Genomic DNA, 26343 nt, shown 5'->3' with positions numbered 1-26343 from the left:
CTAGCCTCTCCTGAGTGTGAGGCGAACTACAACCTGATCCCAAATCAGTAACCCCTTTCTCTGAGGACCCTGTGGCTGCCAGGTGGATGCTGTCCAAAGGCCTTTCTTTGTCCTTAGGTAACTCCTGAAGGGGGAACTGCAGTGTGGTTCACTGGAGCCAGGCAGGCTGAGGCTATGCTAACAGCACACTAGACCGGCAGTCCTTCTAGAGAAGTGGATGCAGGATGGGGCACCTCCCTCCTCCCCCACAGAGCCCGCTGTGGTCTGCACTGAGGGGCGGGGCGGGGCGGGGCAGCTCAGACCCTCAGAAAGGACACATCCAGCCCAGCAGACAGACAACTCTGCACACCTCGCTCTGCTTGGTCAGGGCGGCAAGGCATGTCAGATGCCAACACTCAAAGCGATGTCTAACAGGAGGTCACCATTTCTGAGGGTGAATAAAGCTCACGGAGGACATCCAGCGTGTCATCAACCATGGAAGGCCATGGTGAAGTCTCTAGAGCACAGGAGGGACAGCAGAGACCCCACCGCAGCAGTAAGGAGGCCGTCTGTCAGATTTATTTATTCCTACTCAACATAACCCCAGAACACAGGAGCAACTCTGTACATCTCTAGAAACTCACAGCTAGCTCCAAAACAATAGAAATTGTAAACTACAAAAGATGAGGTGTATTCAGCAAATATAAAGGGGTACTTTAGGCTGTGTCAAACGTTTAACAGACTATTTACAGGCCCAGATGTAGGCTTAGATCTCGCCAGCCTCCTTCTCCTCCGATCTCCGCGAAGCTGTCTTCCCGTTGGAGCTCTCCAGCCTCCAGTCAGCGGCCCCTCGCTCACTGCGCCCATGCTCCCAAGACTCCTCCCTTGACGCCCGCTCTCTGGAGAACCTGGGAAAAGAGAACCAGAGGCTCAGAGGAGGCTGGCTTCCCCCTTCAGGCTGGCTCCTGGGGCGCTGACAACTCGGATCCTCAACACCAGGTTAGGGAAGGCCAAGACCCAGCACACCTGGGGAGGCCCACAGAAGGCCAGAGGGCAGCCGTCTAGTGCCCACGCCACAAAGGAGTGTTAGGCAGCCATGAAAAAGTAACATGTGCAGAGGTTTCTCCCAACAGGGTAAGCTTTCGCTAGAGTGTAAATGGAGCAAAAAACAAGAGTGCATATGAGAAATATGACCCGTTCTGTAAACGTGATGGAAAAAAGGCTACAATCAAGCACACACAGTGCTTATCTTGAAGTGTGAGTATGAATGGTTTTTAATTTGTTTTTCCTTGGGGTGCCTTGGTGGCTCAGTTGGTTAAGCGTCTGACTTCTCTCAGGCCACTATCCTGTGGTTCTTGAGTTCAAACCCCACGTCGGGCTCTGCACTCACAGGGAAGAGCCTGCTTGGGACTCTCTCTCTCCCTCTTGCCCCTTCTGTACTTGTGCATGTACACATACATGCTCTCTCTCTCTCCCAAATAAATAAATAAACTTAAAAAAAAAAAACCAAACTTAATTTGTTTTTCCTCAAACAAACAACAACAAAAACAAAATAAAACAGAGGCAAGAGGCCCGTGGTCAGGACACAAATCTCAGGGGCTCTGTGTATCTGTGTATGGAGGTGACACTGAGTGTGCAGCGGGTCACAAGAGGGAGCCATACCCATGTAACCACCCCCACAGCCTCTCAACTGTCCTGGCCCTGAATCTACCCACTGCTCTCTGCTTAGAGCTCCCTGTTCCCTGGGCCCCATTCACAATTCTCAAGGTTCCAACACTCAGTCCCACAGATGCCCAGCCAGGCTCCTGAGGCAAAAGCCTCAGACCCATCCCTACCGGGTATGGCCAACGGGCCCCGATGACAGACCCCCAGCAGACCCTGGGAACACAAAGAGAAGGGGCTCACTCCGGGTTGCAGCTACTGAAGGAGTCAGAGTAGTTACTTGTATTTCGCACTCCGGTCCCTTGAAGCCCGGCGGTGGCCCCGGCTGTGGCTCCGGGAACGGCTGCGGTGGCGCCGGTGTCTGTCTCGGGACCGGGACCGGGACGACTTCCGTCTCTCCCTGGAGGTAGATCTTGACCTCCTCCGACGCCGGTCCCGGGAGCGCGACCTGCAGCAGACACCCAGACGGCTCTGAAGGCTGTGATGGCCCCATCCCAACAGCCCTTCTCTCTCAGCAGGTCCAACCTGATGCTTCCCTGGCATCTCCCCTTCCCTCCTACAAAAATACAACTGGGGTTCACAAGAGTCCCCTCAATCAATCTCCGGTCAAAGAGAATTATGGCCTGATGCTCCCACTGATGCTTCCCGAAAACATCTTGCCAGGAAACACTCACTGCCCATAGGCCTCAGCAATCCCACCTGACTTCTCTCATTGACAGTGGGTCCCTCTGCTGCACTAAGTCCCAACCAACCTGACGAAGACAGACAGGGTTTGAGTGTGTCCCCAACCAGCCCTGCCCACCAGGTAACAACTGTGAAGCTGTAATGGTTAACTATTAAGGAAAAAATGCACATGGAAAAGGACACTTGACTGAGAACACAATAATGGATCTGCAAACCTACCTCCTGCGATCTCTGGTTCTTGAACCAGACCTGAAAGAAAAAAAAAACATGAACAATTTCCCCCAAACTGCCCCGCCCCTCACATATGTATGACGAGAGGTGCCCCTAGTTCTACAAGGTGAAGGAGAGTCAGCTTCTCAGAGACTTGTTATTTTCTAGTTCTCAGGCCTATAGCTCCAAGTGCCCCCAACTCTTGATTTCAGTTCAGGTCACAATTCCAGGGTTGTGTGGGAATAAGCCCCGCGTCAGGCTCCACACTGAGCGTGAAGTCTGCTTCAGATTCCTTCTCTCTCTTTCTCTCTTCCTCTGCCCCTCTCCCCTGCTCACTCTCAACAACAGGAACAAAGAAACTGAAATCACTATCTTGAAAAGACCTCTGTGCCTCTACGTTCATCACATTGTTATTTACAAGGGCCAAGACATGGAGACCGACAGATGGACGGGTAAACAAGTAAATACACAACGCAACACTACTCAGCCACAAAAAGGAAGGAAATGCTGCCATCTGTGACAACATGGACGGACCGTCAAGGCATGATGCTAGGTAAAATAAGTCAGACAGAGACAAATACTGTATGATCTCAGTTATCTGCGGAACCTAAAAAAAACCCCAAACCTCACAGATACAGAGATCAGACTGGTGGCTGCCAGAGGCAGGGGGTGGGATGTGCAAAAAGTGTGACGGTGGGGGAGGAAAAAAGGGTAGTTAACCTTGCCACATCACTGTAAGGGCACTGTGTATCTGTCAGGAGCACCCCTGCTGGGGGAAGATCTCAGAGGTGAGGCAAGGGTCCCACGTGCTTCCGCACACACAGACACACCCCACCGGAGTAGTGGTCACTTGCGGGTAAAAAGAGACTTACATGTTTTGCTTAATACATTTTTATACTCAGTGAGTCTCTTTACAATCACAACCTGTTAGATGATTACAGTAATGAAAAGAAACACAGAGAAAACTATAAACGTGATCTTTCCTTTCTGAATTACATACTAAGAAATTCCTCCAGGAATCCCAGCATCCAGGCCTTCCAAGGAACAGCGAGCTGTGCCCCACGAGAGCGTGGTCCGGCCTCTGCCTCTTCCCTGAACTCTGACCAGATGTCTCCTAAGCATCTCAAAGTGAATACGGTCAAAGCCAAGTCCTGTTCCCTGCAGCGCCTTCTCACCCCATACACCGGTCCCAGTCTTCTCCATTTTCCTAAGTGGCCACGCCAGGCCAGAAAGCAGTGAGGCCGACTTCAATCCCCCTCTGCTTGCCTCGCCACCTCGTACCAGCAAACCTTATCAGCTCTACCCCCACAACACACCCACACCCTTCCCACTCGCACCCGTCAGCCAGCAGCTCCTTCGCCTGGTTCTCCTAGGTAGCTCCTCACAGTTCTCACTGCTTCCGCCCCTGTCCACTGGCCCCACAACCCTCAGTCAACACTGGAGTCTACTCAGCCCTAAGGCCCTTTGGTGGATTCCCCCTAGGGCAGTACGGCTGTGTGACAGAACACGCTCCAGCTCCACAAAGTCTCTGCTCCTGCCCGACCGGTCCGCCCTGACCTCGTGGGGGCAAGGCAGGTGCCTCTCCCATTGCCACCGCTCAGCCCTCCCTCACACCTTTCCAGGTACGAATGAGGTTGTCACAACTGCTCCTGCAGCTCAGGGTGGCCGTGTACACACCGCAAGGCTCCTACCACGCCAGCCCAAACCCTGCTCTCCGAAACATGTCGCACATCGCTTATTTTTCTTTTAAGGGCCACTGAGATCGGTAGCTGAGCTCAAGTGCTATGAGCCAGACTGAAGGAAGGAGCAGGGTCTCCCTGGGCGTGGATCCGCCGTGGACTCACCTCCTGCTCAGCCGCTCCTCCCGCTCCCTCTCCTCTCTCCTCCTCAGTCGATCCTGATTCCTCTTCTCCTGCTTTTCAGCCACAGTTTTCTAAATAAACAAGAAATTGGAAAATGAGAGAAGAGCAAGTTACACCAACTAGAGTGTGAACGCTGTTTAACAAAGCACTTTTACGTAATCTCAATATTGATAATTTAGAAATCCAATAGAAACTTTTAAGAAACAGGAACACAATCACCATTAAAGCTTCTTAATGGGAAATACGTGAAAATAACGCTTTTATCATTATCTCTTACAAATTCAGTGACGTGTATATTCTAACAGATGCTACAGTTCTAAGTCACAGAAATCTATCTTTTGCCTCACACCAATCCAGAAAGTTATTTTTTTACCCAAAGGAGACTCCACAAACTTTATGGTAAAAAAAGAACACGTCTCTAACCAAACATATCCTGCTGCTTGTCCCTGGGGTGCTGCGTGCTACACTGGCTTTAGACCCAGCCTCATGGCGACAGTAGGCCAGGGGAGGTAGACCCTGAACCCTCAATACTTGGCCCATCAGGCTGGATTGTAAACACGGAGCAAAGACAATGCACAGACAGGAGGAGGCCTTGAGAAACGTTACTACCCGAACACAATTGACACAGCTTAGCTCAAAGCCCTGGGATCAGTCTGCGTACTCCCACCCAAGGTCAACTCAAAGCCTTTTGGTGCCCCCACCTCTCTGCTGAGTGGAACGAAGCCCTGTGTAGAGTGGAGTAGGGAGACAAAGGGCCATCAGTGTTTTCGTGCTCAAGATGGCACAAAGGATGGTCCCACCTTGCTGCAGACTACAGCCAGACACTGCATGAGAGGCGTAGCAAGGACTGAGAGAGAGGGGCCAGCTGTCCTCAAATCACTCCCAAGGCACGAGAGCCTTCCTGTCTGGTTGCTTCTGGCCCTCCACCCCTGGTTTCACTTGTCCTACACTTGAGCAGGCACACAACGATGGACAGGTTACGGTTAGGGTTAAGGATGGGAGTTTCAGCCCCTTAACTTCCTAAAGGGGATGTGACCGAGCATAGGCCTATGGTTTGGCATTAACTCCTTTCCACATATCCCTACTTCCTAGACACTATGCTTCCACCCCTAACAAAGAAGGTCTTGCCTCGCTCTTACCCTCAGTGTGTGGCACACCTCTGGGACCACTGTAAGGGAAGCCATCTCTGATTAGGGCCCGGAACTCTACCCCTCCCTACTGTTAGGAGGTGCACTTCCAAATACATTTTCTGTTGTTAGTTTAACAGCTATTATCAAAATATATTTATGTTGCTTTGGTCAACGACATACCACTTGTAACTTCAATGATAAAACATGCTTTCTAGATCAAGTTAATACTTAAATTCTTAAGGTTTTAGGGGGAAAATTTTCAATATACTCTCATCTCTGTTGGAGAAATGGGTGTTAAAAAAAAAATAAAAAGCTTTCAGCTATAAAAAAAAAAAAAAAAAATACCAGGACAGGGGCACCTGAGTGGCTCAGTCAGTTAAGCGTCCAACTGTTGATTCTAGCTCAGGTCATGACGTCATGGTTTGGGAGATCGAGCCTCACGTGGGGCTCTCTCTGTGCTGAGCCTGCCTGGGATTCTCTCTCTCTTTCTCTCTCTCTCTCTCTCTCTCTCTGCTGCTCCCTTGCTCACGCTCTCTCTCAATATAAATAAATAAACTTAAAAAAAAATACCAGGACAAAATTATGGGATGATAGAAAATGGAAACGTAATTTGAAGGAGAAATGTAAAAGTGCCATTTCCAACTGCTAAGTAGTACATTTTTAGCGGGCATGGTAGTGGACACCAAACTGCTATTTTTGTTCTATTGGCGGGGCACCTGGGTGGCTCAGTCGGTTAGGTGTCCGACTTCGGCTCAGGTCATGATCTCACAGTCGTGGGTTCAAGCCCCTCTGTCCGGCTCTGTGCTGACAGCTCAGAGTCTGGAGCGTGCTTCAGTTTCTGTGTCTCCCTCTCTCTCTGCCCCTCTCCCGCTCACACTCTGTCTCTCAAAAATAGACAAACATTAAAAAAAGTTTTATATTCTATTGGCGACACAAATATTTTTACACCTTTCATATCCATCAGCTTGCAAGGACAAAATTCCAACTTAATAATACGTGACGGAGTGTATCACTTTTCAAAATTCTATTGGGAGCACAGAGCTGAATGTTTTAAGAGCAGAGGCTGCCACCCCAGCCCCACCCCTGCTGGTGAGTTCACACCGCACCTGCTGGCAACCCCTCTTCAGGGGCAGAGCTCTGTCCCCTGCTCCTTCTGGGGACACACAAGGCTCTCTACCCCGATGGTCACAGGGTCCCAGTCAGGGGCCATATGTCTGTCCCTCTATACTGAATTTCACGTGCGTGGAGGGAAGGCCTGCATAGGAGGCCTAGTACCCCATCCCAATGGTCTCCATACGCAGCAGGGAGGACTCCACCAGTCTGAAAAACAGTTCAAAGTATCTAAAACACACTCATCCTTCCTTCTGAATGTTCTGCATCCATGATATGTTTTAGAGCCTAACCTAGGAAAATGAGGAGTCTTGGTGAAGAGACAAAGGTGGACAGTGGTGCAGCAGCACCATCCAAAAAAGCCCTACCACATCCGCATCCTTCAGAGAAGGCTCAAAGGCAAGGGCCGGGAAATGTGATCTTCTGTCTAGCCTAACCACTCTCCACACATCCACCTCTGCCCAAGGAGAAAAACGAGACTACTGGCTCTTCCCATCTCCAACCAGAAGTTACTTCAGAGGTGGGCAAGAGCGGTCTGTACCTGGGGACGAGACTCTTTGTTTCCTGTAAACAAGTGCAGACTAAATAAATACCCAAGGTCCCTCTGGATTCTAAGACCTTAGATCTCTCGTGTGAACAACGTGATGAAATCAGAATATTTCACTATAAAACTCAAGGCACGTTCGGGGCGCCTGGGTGGCGCAGTCGGTTAAGCGTCCGACTTCGACTCAGGTCACGATCTTGCGGTCCGTGAGTTCGAGCCCCGCGTCGGGCTCTGGGCCGATGGCTCGGAGCCTGGAGCCTGGAGCCTGTTTCCGATTCTGTGTCTCCCTCTCTCTCTGCCCCTCCCCCGTTCATGCTCTGTCTCTCTCTGTCCCAAAAATAAATAAAAAACGTTGAAAAAAAAATTAAAAAAAAACAAAAAACAAAACAAAACTCAAGGCACGTTCTTGAGAGAGGATAAAAACACAAGGTTTTCTAGAAGTCAAGAAACATGAGGACAGTCAAGAGACTTGTTTTTCCAGAAACACAACACATTAACGTACCCTCAATTGATCAAGCTTCTCTCGAATCTGAATGAACCCCAAGTGTAACTTGCCCCCGAAGTGGTCTGCAAGGCGACGGTCATTGTCGTGGAGACCAAGGTAGGCTGAACAGACCTCACAGACGCGCAGCTTCTGCTGTTGAAAACTGGAAGCGGGCATGGAATTTCTGTATTCTTCCTGGACAACAGGAACAGATCAAGGACAGTGAGGTACCCAGCACCACAACCAAATATTCAACCCCAAAATGGATATATTTCAAGGGACTATAGGGATGACTTTTAAATAAATAAAAACTACACCACTTACAAGCCTCAGATATTTGTAACCAACTCAATTTTCATCGTTTATTTACAAAATGAACTAACAGTCATGATTCCAAAACAGTAAGAACATTTAAATCTCTGACAAGCAGGGTGCTGGTCTCAGAGGCCAGCAGAGAAGGGGTCTCAGCTACGCACAGAGGAGAGTCTAGGAGGGCCAGAGAAGCAAGAAGGGAGAAACTTCAAAAGGGGCCTTTGAAAAAACAAAGCACAAAACCCAAACCAAATAAACCAGCAAAACATACAAGAGCCACTCATAGAGACTGTGTCCCGGGGCGCCTGGGTGGCGCAGTCGGTTAAGCGTCCGACTTCAGCCAGGTCACGATCTCGCGGTCCGTGAGTTCGAGCCCCGCGTCAGGCTCTGGGCTGATGGCTCGGAGCCTGGAGCCTGTTTCCGATTCTGTGTCTCCCTCTCTCTCTGCCCCTCCCCCGTTCATGCTCTGTCTCTCTCTGTCCCAAAAATAAATAAAAAATGTTGAAAAAAAAAAAAAAAAAATTAAAAAAAAAAAAAAAAAGAGACTGTGTCCCAACATCCAGAAAACTGTATACCAATGCAACCCCAAAAACTAAAATGTAGAAGGACAAATACATTAGACTCTCTCTTCAAAGAAGGAAGTATATAATAGAACAGAGCAAACTACACCACCTAGTGCAGCCACTCCAGTCCGAATCCTATTATAAGGAGTAACTCACTCAGCTTCAAGGTGGAATGCGTGAAATATAAAAGAAAAAAAAAAAAAAAAGAAAAGAGGGACACAGCTCCTGCTGCTTGTGCCAAAGCTAAAACACTCTTTCCAAACCCAGGTTTAAGAAATGCATTCCAACAGTCACTGACCCTTACTTAAAGGGATCTTCCATTAATTCACACGTTCAAAGTTCCCTGGCAAATGGAGATTAACGTAAATTACCATGTCATTCATTCGACTGGTGGGCACTCTCATACGCTGCTGGGAGGAGACCAGGTTGGTGCAACTAACAGGTGGTGCAACTGAATAATCTGAGAGCAAGACAGTGCATGCCATTACCAGAAATTCTTCCGGGCGTATGTCCTAGAACACGCTCATACACGTGCCAGCAAACAAGTGCAAGGGCACTTGCTGTGGAGCTGTCTGTAAGATGAGAAACCACCAACGGACAGTAACACGTCTGTGAAGCGGAAGCCTACAGCAATAACCTGAAGGAAGTTGTATGTAGCAACAAGGAAAGACCTTACAAATAGTGCCAAGTGAGGAATGCATGTGAGAGATGTGTATAGAATGGCAGCATTTAGGGGCACCTGGGTGGCTCAGTTGGTTGGGCAGCCGACTTCGGCTCAGGTCATGATCTCAAGGTCCGTGAGTCCGTGAGTTAAAGCCCCACGTAAGGCTCTGTGCTGACAGCTCAGGGCCTGGAGCCTGCTTTGAGTTCTGTGTCTCCCTCTCTCTCTGCACCTCCCCCATTCGCGCCCTTGTTCTCAAAAATAAGCAAACGTTAAAAAGATTTTTTAAAAAATGGCAGCATTTGGGACTTTTTATTTTTTTTTAACGTTTATTTATTTTTGAGACAGAGAGAGACAGAGCATGAATAGGGGAGGGGCAGAGAGAGAGGGAGACACAGAATCGGAAACAGGCTCCAGGCTCTGAGCTGTCAGCACAGAGCCCGACGCAGGGCTCGAACTCACGGACTGTGAGATCATGACCTGAGCCGAAGTCAGACGCTTAACCGACCGAGCCACCCAGGCGGCCCTATTTGGGACTTTTTAAACGCACAAAGCACACAACGCAGACACACACACAGACACACATACACACACACACACACAGTTTACAGGCGGTACACATGTGTAATACCAGACAAAGACAAAACTGAATGCACAGTAATGTCTGCCTCTGAGGAGGGAGAGAATGAGACTAGAGGGGGAAGGACTGGGAACCTGAATTTCCATTATGATGTGCTATAACTTTTTTTTTAATGTTTTTATTTATTTTTGAAGGAGAGAGACAGAGAATAAGTGGGGGAGGAGCAGAGAGAGAAGGAGACACAAAATCCGAAGCAGGCTCCAGGCTCTGAGCTGTCAGCACAGAGCCCGACGCGGGGCTCGAACTCGCAAGCTGTGAGATCATGACCCAAGTTGAAGTTGGACGCTAAACTGACTGAGCCACACAGGTGCCCCATTGCTAAACAAAACCAAAAACCTTACTCAAAAACGTAAATATGGTGGGCACACGAATATCTGTGATATTCTGTCCCTTTCTAGTTTCAAAACTTTGAATACCACCGCCTCATATCTTTCAAAATAAACTCTATGCCTAGTTAAAAAAAAAAAAAAAAAAGCCAATCTCAAAAGGTTATGTACTGTATGACTCCATCTACTTAAGATTCTTGAAATAACCAGAATATACAGATAGAGGACAGATTGGTGGTTGCCAGGGGTCAGAGAAGTGGGTGTGGCTACAGAAGGATCGAGGGAGGGATCTCAGTGGTGATGGACTTTTGACTATCAACATCCTTTGTGATACTGTACTACGGTTTTTCAACATGTTACCACTGGGGGAAACTGACTAAAGGGTACATGGGATCTCTCTGCATAATTTCTTGAGACTACCCAACACACCCACCCTTGTCCACTACTAAAAGCAGAAAGGAACCCACAGGTGCCTTATTACCTTAGGTCAGCACTGCCCAGACCTGCCCAACACCACCCTGTCTTGCCCAGTGGTTTTAAGGAAGTAGTGCTGCCTCCTGGGGGCACCCTCAGTGATGCGGATGGAGGACAAATGGCCAGGGCAAGGATGCTAGGAGTCCTGGGCACGAAGAGCCGCGCATGCTACATTCTGCTCCTGTGTGGGCTGTCTGCAGACATGCACACGATGAACCCCACATCTACAATTTTTTTTTTTAATTTTTTTTCAATTTTTTTATTTTTTATTTTTTTATTTTTGGGACAGAGAGAGACAGAGCATGAACGGGGGAGGGGCAGAGAGAGAGGGAGACACAGAATCGGAAACAGGCTCCAGGCTCCGAGCCATCAGCCCAGAGCCTGACGCGGGGCTCGAACTCACGGACCGCGAGATCGTGACCTGGCTGAAGTCGGACGCTTAACCGACTGCGCCACCCAGGCGCCCCTTCAATTTTTTATGCCTACATACAAATCTCTGAGCCATCCCAGGGATTTCTGGTGTTTGCTCGGCTCTTAGAAGCTGAAAGAGCTGGGCCACAGGACGTACCAATAGGCCACAGAGCTTCCCACTGGACAGAGCTGTCAGGACTCTCCTACATGTACACAAAAATTTCCCATTTCAATATACATCGGTTTAGTTCCTACGTAAGGACGTATATACGTGCTTTATATTTGTATAGATACTCAGGGACTTAAATCCTGTGCAGAATGCAAGATTTAAATATACATGCAATTTCCTGGATATGTATCTACTCTGTAAACCAGGAAAGACTGTTTGGAACTCTACTAAGTCATACTAACATGGCAATGCCACCCAAGGTAACACCTGCAACTGTCACATTCGCAACCCATCCATCTCTTACCTTGAACACATCTAAGCATTTACATACAAAACCTGGGGTGGGGGGTGGGGGAGAACGCCTGGATGGCTCAGTCAGTTGAGCATCTGACTCTTGGTTTTAGCTCAGATCATGATCTCACGGCTGGTGAGCTTGAGCCCCATGTTGGGCTCCGTGCTGACAGTGCAGAAACTGCTTGGGATTCTCTCTGCCTCTCCCCTTCTCAATCTGTCTCCCTTAAAATAAATAAAAATGCTGGGGGAAAAAAAATTGTTTACAAAACATCCATCTGGGGGCACCTGGGTGGATCAGCTGGCTAAGTGTTCAACTTTGGCTCAGGTCATGACCTTGCAGTTCAGGAGTTCAAGCCCGAAACTGTACTCTGCACTAACACTGCAGAGCCTGCTTGGGATTCAGTCTCTCTCTGTGCCCCTCCCTCACTTGCGGTCTCTTTCTCTCAAAAGAAACGAACTTAAAAGAAAATCCATCTGTATTGTGAATTTTCTCCCTCTCATGTTCAAGAATGGACCATATCAGCTATATATGTCACTAAGCAGGTGCTGTCCTGCCAGGGGTGTGAGGCATTATCTTGGCACCACCTTCCAGGAGATACCTTCCAAGTTGGAGATGACCCCAACCCCAGCACAGCCCTGTCCTGAGTAATCCTTCTGCTCCCTGTACTGACCACTGCCTCAGTGGGCATCGCTCTAACACCAAGAGGCCCCTGGCACTATCCATGCATTCAGTTAATCATTACCGAGCTCCTACTGCGTGTTCATCACCATGCTGAGCCAGGGGTGTACAGAGATAACCAAAGGGGACCTGACACCTACATGCCATCTGCTCACCTCTACCGGCCCCCACCACTCTAAGAACTGTCTCCGTTCACAGGTCTCCACTAAGGGGACTCCCAGGACCAAATTACTCTACCTGGAGACCCTTGGCAACACAAAGTCACTCTCAAACTCAGACCCCATTTCTTTTTTTCTTCTTTAAAGAATTCTTTTATTTCTTCTAATTTTTATTTATTTGTTTTTTGAGAGAGAGATGGACAATCTCAAGCAAGCCCCACGCCCAATATAAAGCCCAGCACGGGGCTCGATCTCACAACCCTGGGATCACCACGTGAGTTGAAGTCAAGAGTTGGACACTCAATGGACTGAGCCACACAGGTGCCCCCAGACCCCATTGCTTCTAAGCACCTGATTTCCTCAGAATGAAACATATCCATCTGTTCACATACTCTCGTCTCTGCACCCCCTCCCACCTCCAGCACTGTCTCCACAAGAAGGGCATCCTCTGGCTTGTTTACAACCAGAAAGTATCTGGCACATAGCTGGAGCTTAATAAGCATGTGCTACAGGAACACAACCATCCCACCTCCCTCTGACTCTACTGTTCCCACCATTCTCAAAGCCGACATGAGCCATCTCCCATTCCAGGGGTAAGGACTTGAGATCCAAAGCATATCCAATGGATACAATAATCTAGGAGGAACACGGTTGTCAGTGATACAAACAATGAGTCCCTGACTCATTTTTTCCACCGCATATCCTGGCCTGGCATCCCAGCCAACACCACTTGGATGCTACCCTCAGTCTGCACAGGTTCTCCCTACGAGAGATGTACTGTCACCAAGGACACCCAGCTTTCATTCTCCAATATAACTCTGACCCACTCATGCCAGCTGAGTAACCACCACAGCCAGAGGATCAGAGAGTAAAATGACACCACTCTGGGGGTGCCTGGATGGCTCAGTCGGTTAAGCGTCCTACTCTTGGTTTTGGCTGAGATCTGAGATCATGATCCCATGGTTGTGGGATCGAGCCCCACAATGGGCTATGCACTTACCGTACAGAGCACAGCTGGGACTCTCTGTCCCTCCCCACTTATGCTCGAACACTCTCTCTCTCAAAATAAATAAATGAACATTACAAAAAAAAAAAAAAAAAAAAAAAAAAAAAGACACCACTCCAGTGACTTCACTCTCAAGACTGCATTCTGCATATAGGTGTTATGCTCAGGGCTGGTAAGGGACTGGTCTGATGTCACACGAGTGTCACGGGGGGGCAGAGCAAAGGCACAAACCCAACTGTGCACAGACTCTAAATCCTACAATCCTATCCATACAGCATCTTATTTCCAACTTCTTTCCAATATTCAAAAAATTGAATGCTTTAATTTTAGCCCAAATGGTGAATCTTCTGGGGTTACTAAGTTTCCTCTTTCTTGAAGACATTTCCCACTAACCTCAGCTTCTTTTTTCTTTGCACGGACTTTTTCCACTTCCATAAGAATTTTCTGGGATTCATCAACATTTCCTTCAGCTCCCAGCTGCTCAGCTTTAGCAAGAAGTTTTCCGATTTCTTCATTCAACTCATGTACTTTTTCTGCCTAAGGGAAGACAGAAATAATCAGGTAAGCAGACATCTAAAACCAAAAGACTAGAACAAAGAGAAAGTGAGTGGTTCTCTTGCTGTTCTTCTGTTCCGTTCCACCAGAATTAAAGAGAACAGCCAGGATCCTCACTGAACGCATGCAAAATGTAGAAATTTTGACATCCTTACTAGCACTGTTGTGACCCTGACCTTAAACTAAACCTGGCCACTGCATCCCAGTAAGAGCATGTAAGACAGTAAGAGCATGTCTGTCACTTCCAACGTGGTGGTCAGGGTCATCACGGTGGTCATTTTCAGGGCTGTCTCTTCTCACTTCTATCACAACTCAACGTTCTGGGTAAAGGCCATAAAACATCCAGGTTTAAAGGTATAAATTTATACTGTAAGCAAAATGCCTAATCATTTGGAATTTAATTTTAGAAATAAAGTAGCACCTTTGGTCCAGTTATCAACTGCACATATCTTAAGTGATGCCTTTACAAAACTGAAAGTAAAGGACACCACAGAGACTTAGTTGTGCTGAAAGAGGGGGAGCAGAGGAGGGATGAACTGATAGGCCAGTTACACAAAGATCTACCTTCTTTATTCTGCGGTATAGGTACCCCACAAACTAACCATTTCTCAACTAGCTTTCCCCCATTTCCTATTTTACGTGGTGATGTTAAAAAAAAAAAAACAAATGTTAATGTCTCCCAGGCATACCTTCGCAGAAACTTCTGCACTGATCTCCTCCTGCGTCTCTGCCAGTCGCTTCTTGGCAAGCTCAGTTCTCCGATCACACTCGGCAATAAAGGACTCCAAGTGATCCATTGCCTAGCTCAGGAGAAGCAGTGAGCTATGATCAGTTACATGTAGGGCCTTGGAACCCATTTATTCAATAGGACATACACTCCTGGGTTGGTTTCTTAAAAGCCTGTAAGTTCAGTGGGAAGATCTTAAACTACACTATAGCCAGCACGTCCATAATCACATTAAACCAAGGGGCTTTGTTAAACCAAGTGATCACTCAGAAGCATGGTCTTCTCATCTGTTTATTTCTAAAATTTGTAAAAGGACCCCCATCCCTCAATAACATTTCCAGGAATTTTTTAATTAAAACACTTGGCCATAATTAACAGCGTTCTCTGAGGGGCAGGAAGGGTGGACTGAGACTAGTATCAGAGGCCCTCTGCTGGTGAGCTGTGGGGGATGCAGATGATGTACTCACTGGTCTGTGTGAGCCACGTAAATATTATTCCCTCATGTTCTGAGGGTAGAGTTCCCCCTTCCACCTCAAAACAAAACAATAGAACAAATATTACTGAGAGCTGTGAGTATGGTTACTTATTGCCTACGGTCTAAAGTAGCAGGAAAACTGGTTACTACTTACCCAAAGAGATAAAGGAAAAGAAACTCTAGATATCTAATTGCTCACTCTGAAGAGTTTGTGGGAAACACTAAAATACACTAATTAATAAGCTGCTTCGTAGGTTTTAGGCAGTTAATCTGTCATGACCAGTCAAAGGCTCCAGCGTAACTCAGATAAATACACAAACAGATGTGTCAGGCTATGACCAGTGATTAGCACCTCCTAACTCACACCCACAAGTCAACTTGCAAATGTCGGCATTGTGTTAAATATGACAGCAACAGAGTTTAGAACAGGATGACATGACTAGACCATGTGAACTATCACCAAAAAATACAGGAGAACAAACTCTGGGTAGAGTTCCTAGAAAGCAGATGGAAGGCCAACAGACCAAGTGGTGAGAATCTATGTCCCTCTGCCCAAAGATGGCCAGGGGACAGTAGGTCAGCTGTCAAGAAACCACTCTACAAGGATCAGTGCCACAGTGGAATGGATAATAGGGACACTGGAGAGGGTTACTGTCTCCTCTAGAAATCTTAAATGCTCTTTTCAAACAAATGCTTACTTGGAAGTAGGTCAAGACAGAGAAGAGGCTCTGTGACGATGCCAAGCCCCCCCAGGTGCTGAAGAAAGGTTAAAGCCTAATCATCCACTGAGGCCAATTCCCAATTTCACTCCATGATTTTGGAATTCAGTACCTCTTTCCTGTTGTTTGTTGGCCATCCAAATATTCCCCGATGTTTCGCTACATTTCAATCTAACAACCAGGAAAGCAAATGATCATCATGTGTCTGCATGCACTGTACTTCCTGGAAAGATGTAGAGTTGACCAACTCTGCAGACAGGGTGGTAACTTACCAGGATCAAAGTGCCAGCGAGCTGATACAAGTCCCATGCCACCTGTGCTCACATGGGATAATGGATTGTGGCAGACCATCCTGAATCGCCCCAGGTTCACCCACACAGAGGTGTCAAATCTGTGGTGTGGTGTCCCTCCGTTATCTACCCAAAAAGAGCAATCTCCCCTGAAACAGACCCACGAATCTACACATCAGGGGTCAAATGGGCAAGAGACATCTAATAACCCTGCCAAGGCGTTACCAATTAAAGCAGCCAACTGCAGCTTCAGCAGAACCTCAATTAGCTACAGACTCAGACATCTGATGAGCTAAAAACTAAATAGGAACCCTCACAACCCAAAATAGGCAGACCACAGGGACATCCTTTAACTGCCACATTCTTTAAAAGACGATGCTTTGTTCTACTGCTTCTTCTCTTCAAAGTGCTTGTCAAATTCAGATTGATTCCTAAAATATATCAAAGAGGAGGTTTAAATAATTTTTCTTAAAAAAAAAAAAAAAAAAAAAAAAAAAGGTACCCAAGTCTAAAAATTAAGTCCTAATCACAGCCCACCATTGACCAGAACGTGACCCAACCTCTGTGGCTTAGGAATGGTACGAGGAAATATGAACTACTGAGGGTACCTGAGCACAGGGCTGCTGTACAATTGGCACATAAGTCTCACTGCTGCTGAAGGCTATTCCTCCACACGCAGGACCGTCTGGTGCTGCTCCCAGCCCAGCAGAAATGACAGTGGCCAGAAACAAGCATGTGCCATCAAGGAGACAGGTCACAGCACACACGTGCCCCTGTACTGTGTGACATGTCCACACATGCCTTAAAAGAGCTACACAGAAACTCTGAAAGTCTCCATTTCCCAGGCGAAAAAAGTGAGGTATAGTTTCCAAACTACTAAGTAATGGCATCAGGGTGCAAGAACCCTTGTGGCTTGGCTCCAAAGTCCTTACACCCAATCTGCACAACTGTGAGGTGGTCAGTACCAGCCCAGTTCACAGATGAATAGAAAAAGTTAAAAGAACTTGCCCAAGGTCACAAAGGGATTCTAATCCAGAATATCTGACTTAGCAAATACAACTGTTATACTGTCATCTGTAGCTAGGAAAAGTAGGTATAATCACAACTGGTCTCCTATGGGATATTAAAGATAGCTTGGAAATTTAGTTGATATGGTGTGTAGTTTTTGGAAACCTGTGAAGTAAAACATCAAAAAGCAAGACAAAGGCGCCTGGGTGGCTCAGTCAGTTAAGCATCCGACTCCTGAGGTCGGCTCAGGTCGTGGTCTTGAAGTCGTGAGATGGAGCCCTGTGTCAGGCTTTGCATCGGTAGTGTGGAGGCTCCCTGGGATTCTTCGTCCCTCTCCCTCTGGCCCTCCCCTGCCCCTCTCCCACTTGCATGCATACACTATCCCTCTCAAAATAAACTTAAAAAAAAATTTTTTTTAAATAGGAAACAATCTGGGGAAAAAATGATCTCTACTGAATTTAAAAAATAAAATTTTTTGTTTTTTCAATATATGTATGCTAAAGGAAAGTGTTGCTCTGTAACTTTTTCATCGGCAAATGTTAATATTGCGATTTGCCAGTGTTCAAGTTGAGAAATTTTATAGAGATGACCTAGTAGCAAACATATTATATACCCTTTTCCTAGGAAATTTCTGAATAAAACACTTTCAAGAAGTCAAGGCCTGGCCCTGGCATGTCAGGCTGAGGCTGTGGTAGGCTGGGAGCCTGTGGTGAGGATGGGGAGGCGCCTTCTCCCAGATAAACTCCCAGAGGCTCCAGCCATCAAGCTCAAGCTGAGGGTCTAGGCAGGATATACCTACACAAAGAATTGCTTTTACAACAACCCCATCAGGACTACAAATAAATACCTTTTTATATCTCTGACTGGCAAAGTCCCCAAAATTTGGCCACTCACTGTTGGCAAAGATGTGAAAATGGAACTCTTCTACACTGCTGGTGGGAACATTCATCCCTCCGGAGAACACTATGGCACCATCAAAATGAAAGATACCCTTCTGATCCAACAGTTCTGCATGTAGGAATCTCTCCCAGATACATGTATACAATGCCAATGTGTAATGCAGCACCATGATCATCAATAGGGGACTGGTCACATAATGTAGATATCCATGCTTTGGAATACTACGTAGCCACAAAAAGGAATAAGGAACTCTATACAAAGATACACTAACAAGGAGAACAAAAAAAAAGGGGGTAAGGATACATTAAGTGTATAGTAGACTGCTATTTGTGTAAAAACAAAACAAAACAAAAGAAAAAAAAACAATGGAATACAGACATACTATCTGCCTCAGGTATGCACATAAACTCTAAAGGAAACAGAACACTTAACTGGTTACTTCTAGAAGCAACCAGGTGACTGAAGAACTGAGCAGGAGAGCGGTTTCACAATGTACCTTCTATACTTTAAATTTTTGAAACTTATGAGAGTTCTACATGTTTTTACATTGCTAAGAGATGCTGCACCTTAGTGAAATAACTGATCTAGGCAACTATCCTCAACTGTGCTTCAAGCATCAGGCTAAAGGCTGAAGGGGACCTTCACGACCAAGAGATAAAGGGTGTCTGTAATGACCAAGCCCACAGATCACTGTGTCAGCTGAGGTGATACAACAGGAAGGGCAAAGCTCTACCTCTGAAATCCTCCAGTCACAGAAGAAAGTAAATCTGATTATCAAGCCTCCAGATCTAACTCCTAGGGTACAGGAATTTCAAAGATAAGGGAAAACATGTTAAAAAAAACATCATGAGGATACAATCACCAAAGTCCAGGAGGAGACTTTAAGAAAATTAATTTCTTCAAAAAGATTTAAAAAGACTTACAAAAAGAAGTAAAAAGACTTACAAAGCACTCTAATGTGTAGCCCTTATTCTGAATCCTAAGTCAAACAAATAAAACTGTAAAAGAATCCTTTTTGAAGCAATCTGGGAAATTTGAACACTATCAAATGGTATATTATTTTTTAAAAAGACTGTTTTTAATAAAGTCTTCAACTTCTAGATATACTCTTCCAGTATTTACAAACGAAATTCCATGTCTAGGAGCTACTATAAAATAATCCAGTGGGGGCACCTGGCTGGCTCAGTTGGTGGAGTGTGCAACTCCTGATCTCAGGCTTCTGGGTTCAACCCCTATGGTGGCGGTAGATATTACTTAAAAAATAAAATCTTGGTGTGCCTGTGTGGCTCAGTCAGATAGTGTCCAACTTTGGCTCAGGTCATGATCTTGCAATTCGTGGGTTCGAGCCGTGTGCTAGTGTCTGTTCTGACAGCTCAGAGCATGGAGCCTGCTTCTGATTCTGTGTGTCCCTCTGAATCTGCCCCTGTCCGACTTGTGCTGTCTCTGTCTCTCTCTCTCCCTCTCCCTCTCTCTCTCAAAAGTAAACATTAAAGGGGCGCCTGGGTGGCTCAGTCGGTTAAGCGTCCGACTTCGACTCAGGTCACGATCTTGCGGTCTGTGAGTTCGAGCCCCGTGTCGGGCTCTGAGCTGATGGCTCAGAGCCTGGAGCCTGCTTCGGATTCTGTGTCTCCCTCTCTCTCTGCCCCTCCCCCGTTCATGTTCTGTCTCTGTCTCAAAAATAAACAAAACGTTAAAAAAAATTTTTTTTAAAGTAAACATTAAAAAAATAGTAAGAAAAATAAATAAAATCAAATAAATAAAACCTTACAGGCATCTGGGTGGCTCAGGCGGTTAAGCGTCTGATTCTTGGTTTTGGCTCAGGTCATAATTTGTTTGTGAGTTTGAGCTCCGTATCAGGCTCTACACTGACAGCGCAGAGCCTGCTTGGGATTCTGTCTCCCTCTCTCTGCCCCTCCCCTGCTCGCTCACTCACTCTCTCTCTCTAAAAAAAAAAACAAAAAAAAAAAAACATTAAAAAAAATAAATAAAATCTTTTTTAAAAAAAATCCAGTGGGGAAACACAAGAAAAAAGATGAAACAGGAATCTTCATATCAATAATCACTGAAAGAATTGTTGCACAGGAGTTGCACTGGGAGACAGAACCCAGAAATTTCATTATAATATTCTGTTCAGTTCTGTATCTTTAGAACTTTCCCTTACCACATTTTAATTTTTATTATTTAAAAAAAAATTTTTGGGGCGCCTGGGTGGTGCCGACGGTTAAGCGTCCGACTTCAGCCAGGTCACGATCTCGCGGTCCGTGAATTCGAGCCCCGCGTCAGGCTCTGGGCTGATGGCTCGGAGCCTGTTTCCGATTCTGTGTCTCCCTCTCTCTCTGCCCCTCCCCCGTTCATGCTCTGTCTCTCTCTGTCCCAAAAATAAATAAAAAACGTTGAAAAAAAAATTAAAAAAAAAATTTTTTTTTAAAGTTTATTTATTTTGAGAAATACAGAGACAGCGTGAATAGGGAAGGGCAGAGAGAGAGAGAGAGACGGGGGGGGGGGAGGGAGGGAGATTTGGAAGAAAAGTTAAGGCAAGACGAAACAGCTGGCAGTGAACTCACCATTCCCAAGGCTTAGTGATGGGTACAAGAAAATTCATTATATGATTACATCTACTTTTGATATTTGAGATTCTCCACAGAAGTTTAAAAAAAATTCCCTGGTAAATCAACCTTTGTCTTTTTTTTGTAGAGAAATAATCCATTTAATCATAACTTTAAACTGTTAGAAGTTCGATGAGCAGGACTCACTACCTCCTTTTGGCCAGCAGAGCCTCAGAATTCTGACCCACAGCCAACCCTTGACACACAGGCTTCCAGCAAATGTTCTGAAACAGTCTGCTAAAACCCTAACCCACCAAGGTCAACTTGTGCCAGTTAACCAGCAAGCTGTCCCTTTCGAGGCGCCTGGCTAGATTAGCCAGAAGAGCGTGCGACTGAAGTAGGGTATAGAGACCATTTAAATCAAAACAAGAAACGAAAGAACCAAGTTGTTGCTTTTAAAGTGTTTGCCTCCCTGCATTTTGACAGATAAGAGACTTGAGAGGCAGAGAGTTAGGGGGAAAGAGAATTGACAGTGCGGAGCCTGATGCAGGGCTTGATCTCAAGATCAAGGATCAGGACCTGAGCCAAAATCAAGAGTCAATGATTAACCAACTGAGCCACCCAGGTGCCCCTGCTTCCCTGCATTTTAAAGCAGTACTAAGTGACTACCTCCAGGGAGGGGAGGGCACACTCTGTATTTTAAAAGCCAGATCTACCAATTCTCTGATTAAGCAGTATGTGTTCAATGAGACCACAAAAAAACAAAAAACAAATCAAACAACCCCCCCCACCCCCCCAAAAAAAACTATAGATGAACTCTCTATTATACACAATTTTGTACCTTTGTCTTGCTCGTGACATCATAGCAATTCTAAATCATTAAATAGATTTTATACAATTTCGAGGGCAGTCTATGACATGAGTTCTGTGTCCAATTTTCCAATCTTATAAACAATCCTACCATATTTGTTTACCAATGCCTGCCTATATTTCTAATTACTTCCTAAGAATGGAGATTTGTAAAACTAAGTCACAAGGTAAAAATACACACACACACACATTTTGTTAAGATCTTCGTTTTGAGGGGTGCCTGGGTGGCTCATTCAGTTGAGTGTCTGACCACGGATTCTGACTCAGGTCATGATCTCATGGTTAGTGAGACTGGGCATGGAGCCTGCTTGGGATTCTCGCCCCCGCTTTCTCTCTCTCTGCCCCTCCTCTGCTCACAGATGCTTGTGCTTTCTTTCTCAAAACAAATAAATAAACTTAAAAAAAAAAAAAAAAGATTTTATCTTTGGGGGGCCTGGATAACTCAGGTGAGCGTCTAACTCTTGATTTCAACTCAGGTCATGATCCCTGGATGGTGGGATAGAGCCCTGCATCAGGCTCTGTGCTGAGTGTGGAGCCTGCTTGAGAGTCTCTCTCTCCCTCTTACCCTCCCCCCACTTATTAAAAAAAAAAAAAAAAAGATTTTATTCTTAAGTAATCTCTATATCCAATGTGGGGCTCGAACCCACAACCCCAAGACTGAGCTGCACACTCCACGAACTGAGCCAACCAGGCACCCCAAGATAAAAATAGTTTTTTTAAAAAAAAATTTTTTTTTAACGTTTATTTATTTTTTTGAGACAGAAAGAGACAGAGCATGAATGAGGGAAGGTCAGAGAGAGGGAGACACAGAATCCGAAACAGGCTCCAGGCTCTGAGCTGTCAGCACAGAGCCCGATGCGGGGCTCGAACTCACGGACTGTGAGATCATGACCTGAGCCGAAGTCGGCTGCCCAACCGACTAAGCCACCCAGGCGCCCCTAAAAATAGTTTTAAATTTTCATTTCTGCCTATTATTGTGTTAGCTAACTGGACCTAATGACTATATGTGACACCGAAAATGTAATTTTTTCTTCTCTCCTCCCACAAGAAATAATCACTTAAGAATGTGGTATATACTGGGATGCCTGGGTGGTTCAGTTGGTTAAGCACCAGACTCTTGATTTCTGTTCAGGTCATGATCTCACGGTTCGTGGGATCGAGCCCTGTGTCAGGCTCTGTGCTGACAGAGCAGAGCCTGCTTGGGATTCTCCCTCCCTCTCTGCCTCTCCTCCACTCGTGCACATGCTTGCTCTTTCAAAATAAACATTAAAAAAAAAAATCTGGTGGGGTGTCTGGGTGGCTCAGTCGGTTAAGTATCCGATTTCGGCTCAGGTCATGATCTCACTGTGAGTTTGAGCTGTACTGACAGCTCAGAGCCTGGAGCCTGCTTTGGATTCTGTGTCTCCCTCTCTCTCTGCCTCTCCCCCACTCACACTGTCTCTATCTCAAAAATAAACATTAAAAAAAATTTTTTTTCTTAAAAACTGGTATATACTTTTATTTAAAAAAATTTTTTTTAAACTTTATCCATTTTTGAGAGTGAGACAGAGCATGAGTGGGGGAGGGGCAGAGAGAGAAGGAGACACAGAATCAGAAGCAGGCTCCAGGCTCTGAGCTGTCTGCACAGGGCCCTACACCGGGCTCGAACCCACGGACTGTGAGATGATGACCTGAGCCGAAGTCAGACGCTCAACCAACTGAGCCACCCAGGCGCCCCAAAAACTGGGATATACTTTTAAAACTTGCATTAAGATGCATATACAAGAACACAATTTTCATTCCCACCAAACAGGACAATTTGGTAAGTTTCCATTTTCTTCTTCACATCATGTATCTTCTATGATCTACAACTGTGCAGTACTTCACTTTATTGTGACACAACTACTTTAGCCCCTCCAAAAACATCCATGTTTGGATATCTCCATTTTTCCACTAATTCAAAATGATGCAATGAACACCTTCCATCTTCTCGTACACACGCAATGTTCTTGTAGAACAACTTGCTACAAATTGCTTAGAGGTGACTCAAATCTCTAACCGCTTTAGTTTAATTATTTTTAAGGTTTATTTATTTTTGAGGGAGAGACAGCATGAGCAGGGGAGGGGCAAAAAGAGAGGGACACACACACACACACACACACACACACACACACACACACACACTCCTTACGTAACAAAAATCGTTTAAAATAGAACTCAAACACCTGTTATCTTTAATATATTTGATAAACTTTTCAACATTAAAACAAAACACATGTTCTGAGTTTGTGGTCAGTTGTCCCCCAACAGGCCTACTGCAGGGAGTCTGACCCCTCTGCCAGCACCATTAATTCTGGCAAATAACAGTGGGCTTCAGACACTTCCAGAGACTCTGGTAAATGGCTGGCCTATCTAATTATTGCCAACATGGAGATTCTATCAAAACACTGGATGAGGTACACAAAAATATAAGTTACTAAGAAAAAGCAGAATGAAGGGTGCCTGGGTGGCTGAGTTGGTTGAGCATGTGACTCTTGATTTTGGCTCAGGTCATGATCCCAGGATTGTGAGATCGACCTGCACATCAGGCTCTGCGCTTAAAATTCTCTCTCCCTCTGTCCTGTTTCCCACTCTCGCACACACACATCCTCTCTCTCTCAAAAAGAAAAGAAAAAAAAAAAAAAGAAAAATCAGAACAAATCATGGATTAGAGGTGGTTTACAACCTATGACAATGAAACCTGTATTCATCTCCTAACAGTGATGACCACACCACACTGCAGCCTTTCCAGAAACCAACCTCAAGATGGGCACCTGGGAGCTGTTGGTCCCAGGCCCGTGGCTCGGATAGTGCAGGGGCCGAACGGCAGGCTCGGAGGCCAGCACCACCAGCAGGTCTTCAGAGGGCAGCAGCAGAACAGGGACAGCAAGAATTAGCATACTGACTATATTTGGCCAAAAAGCTTCTGAGGGGTTCTGCTTCTCAAAATTGCAATTCTGACAAGAAGTACCACAACTAGCCTTTCTGATAAACCTATCTGTTCATCTTGAATCAACTATCTTTAAAAGATCAAAGTGACCTCCAGAGAGAGCTACTGGATGGCTGGTCACAGAAAGGGGAGACTTTTCACCAGAGCCTTTTAGACTTCTGGAATCTCCCACAGTAAACATGTATTACCTACCAAAGAGATTTAAAAATTGGTTTTCATCAAATTAACTTAACAAATCAATATTCTGAGAAAAGCCTTTATCTTCCCTAAAAAGTTTATACTGTAAAACTAAGGAGATGAGAAGTTATTTTAGGGGCGAGGCACCTCTATGGATAAGTTGAGCATCCAACTTTGGCTCAGGTCATGATCTCACAGCTCGTGGGTTTGAGCCCTGCATTGGGCTGTGTGCTGACAGCTCAGAGCCTAGAGCCTGCTTCGGATTCCGTGTCTCCCTGTCTCTCTGCCCCTCTCTTGCTCACGCTCTGTCTCTCAAAAATGAATAAATGTTAAAAAAAAAAAAAAAAAAGTCATTTTACAGGCACCTGGGTGGCTTAGTCAGTTAAGCATCAGACTTTGGCTTAGATCATGACCTCACAGTTTTCAGTTTCATGAATTCAAGCCCTACGTCGGGCTCTCTGCTGGAAGTGCAGAGCCCACTTTGGATCCTGTCTCCCTCTCTCTGCCCTTCCCGCTCCTCAAAAGGAAAAAAACATTTTTAAAAAAGTTATTTTAGCTTGGTATCGTAAAGTTAGGCCACTTTTAACTACTTTACTTAGAGTAATCCGTGTACATCCAAACAGTGTTGATATGTATAAATTAAAAACTCAAAAGGTGGGGCATGGGCATCATTATCTTAAAACCAATGCAGAAACTTTTAAGGTAAAATCTCCCTCTTCTCCCTAACACCTAGAGGTATCTTCTTAGCTTCATAGAACAACAGTCCACTGTGTGACAGAACAATATATTTATTTTTTTCTTTTTTAAGAAGATTTTATTTTTGTGGGGCGCCTGGGTGGCTCAGTTAAGCGTCCAACTCTTGGATTCGGCTTAGGTCATGATTGCGCAGTTTGTGGGTTCGAGCCCCATGTCAGGCAGGCTCTGTGCTGAGAGCGCAGAGCCCCTTGGGATTCTCTCTCTCTCCCTCTCTCTCTCTCTCAAAATAAATACATAAGTAGATTAAATAAATACACACACACACATCCAACGTGGGTCTTGAACTAACAACCCAGAGACCAAGAGGTGCACACTGTATGGACTTACGCCACCCAGGCACTTTGTGACAATTTATAGAACTAGTTCTCCATTAATAGTTGCATTACAGCCTCTTTTTTTTCCCTTAAAAAAAAAAAAAAGTTGCAATGAGCATCTTTTACATATACATTTGCACGTATCCCTAAGATATGTTCCCAAGAGCATAGTTTTTTAAAGTTTTTTATTTTGAGAGAGAGAGAAATCACACATGTGTGCATGGGGGAGGGGTAGAGAGAGGGGGAGAGAATCCCAAGCAGGCTCCGCACCGTCAGCGCAAAGCCCAATGCAGTGCTTGATCCCACGAACCATGAGATCGTGACCTGAGCCAAAATCAAGAGTCAAACGCTTAACCGACTGAGCCACCCAGGCATCCCCTGGCTATCAAACATTTTAATTTGAGCCACCTGTAAAATCAAAAATTATTTTTAAGGAGTTGGGGGAGGGGTAGTTACCTTTTTCAGTGAAAAATTCCTATGTGTGATAAATTTTCTCATAGCACAAAAAAGTCTCTTGACCCACTCTAGCCCTCCAACCAAGTTAAGAGTGTTCATAATCTCTAAAACACCTCTCTGCACATCTAAACATGTCAACAAGTGTACACCACCCTTCCCTGTTAAAAAAAAAAAAATACACACTATGGAGGGGTGCCTGGCTGGCTCGGTCAGTAGAGCATGCA

At 45.7% G+C, this 26343-nt stretch overlaps 1 protein-coding gene across 5 annotated transcripts in view; it reads right to left on the bottom strand.

The window, feature by feature from the left end:
• Positions 1 to 536: 536 nt before the first annotated feature.
• Positions 537 to 26343, bottom strand: part of LUC7L (LUC7 like) — a 45980-nt gene continuing 20173 nt past the window's right edge. For 3 of the 5 annotated variants that reach the window (XM_058710137.1, XM_058710141.1, XM_058710139.1), the window contains 7 exons: positions 14603 to 14713; positions 13752 to 13895; positions 7684 to 7860; positions 4380 to 4468; positions 2545 to 2574; positions 1922 to 2089; positions 537 to 887 (listed from right to left, as the gene is read on the bottom strand). In XM_058710137.1, coding sequence (XP_058566120.1) covers positions 746 to 887; positions 1922 to 2089; positions 2545 to 2574; positions 4380 to 4468; positions 7684 to 7860; positions 13752 to 13895; positions 14603 to 14713 — 861 coding nt within the window. In that variant the 3' untranslated portion in view covers positions 537 to 745. Of the gene's footprint in view, positions 888 to 1884; positions 2090 to 2544; positions 2575 to 4379; positions 4469 to 7683; positions 7861 to 13751; positions 13896 to 14602; positions 14714 to 26343 lie in introns of all 5 variants that reach the window. The other 2 variants (XM_058710138.1, XM_058710140.1) reach the window with 2 other exon arrangements.

Source organism: Neofelis nebulosa, chromosome 18 (assembly GCF_028018385.1).
Source record: "Neofelis nebulosa isolate mNeoNeb1 chromosome 18, mNeoNeb1.pri, whole genome shotgun sequence".
NCBI lineage: Eukaryota > Metazoa > Chordata > Mammalia > Carnivora > Felidae > Neofelis > Neofelis nebulosa.
The sequence above is the reverse complement of the archived record's forward strand: the minus strand, read 5'-3'. Positions and strand labels throughout refer to the sequence as shown.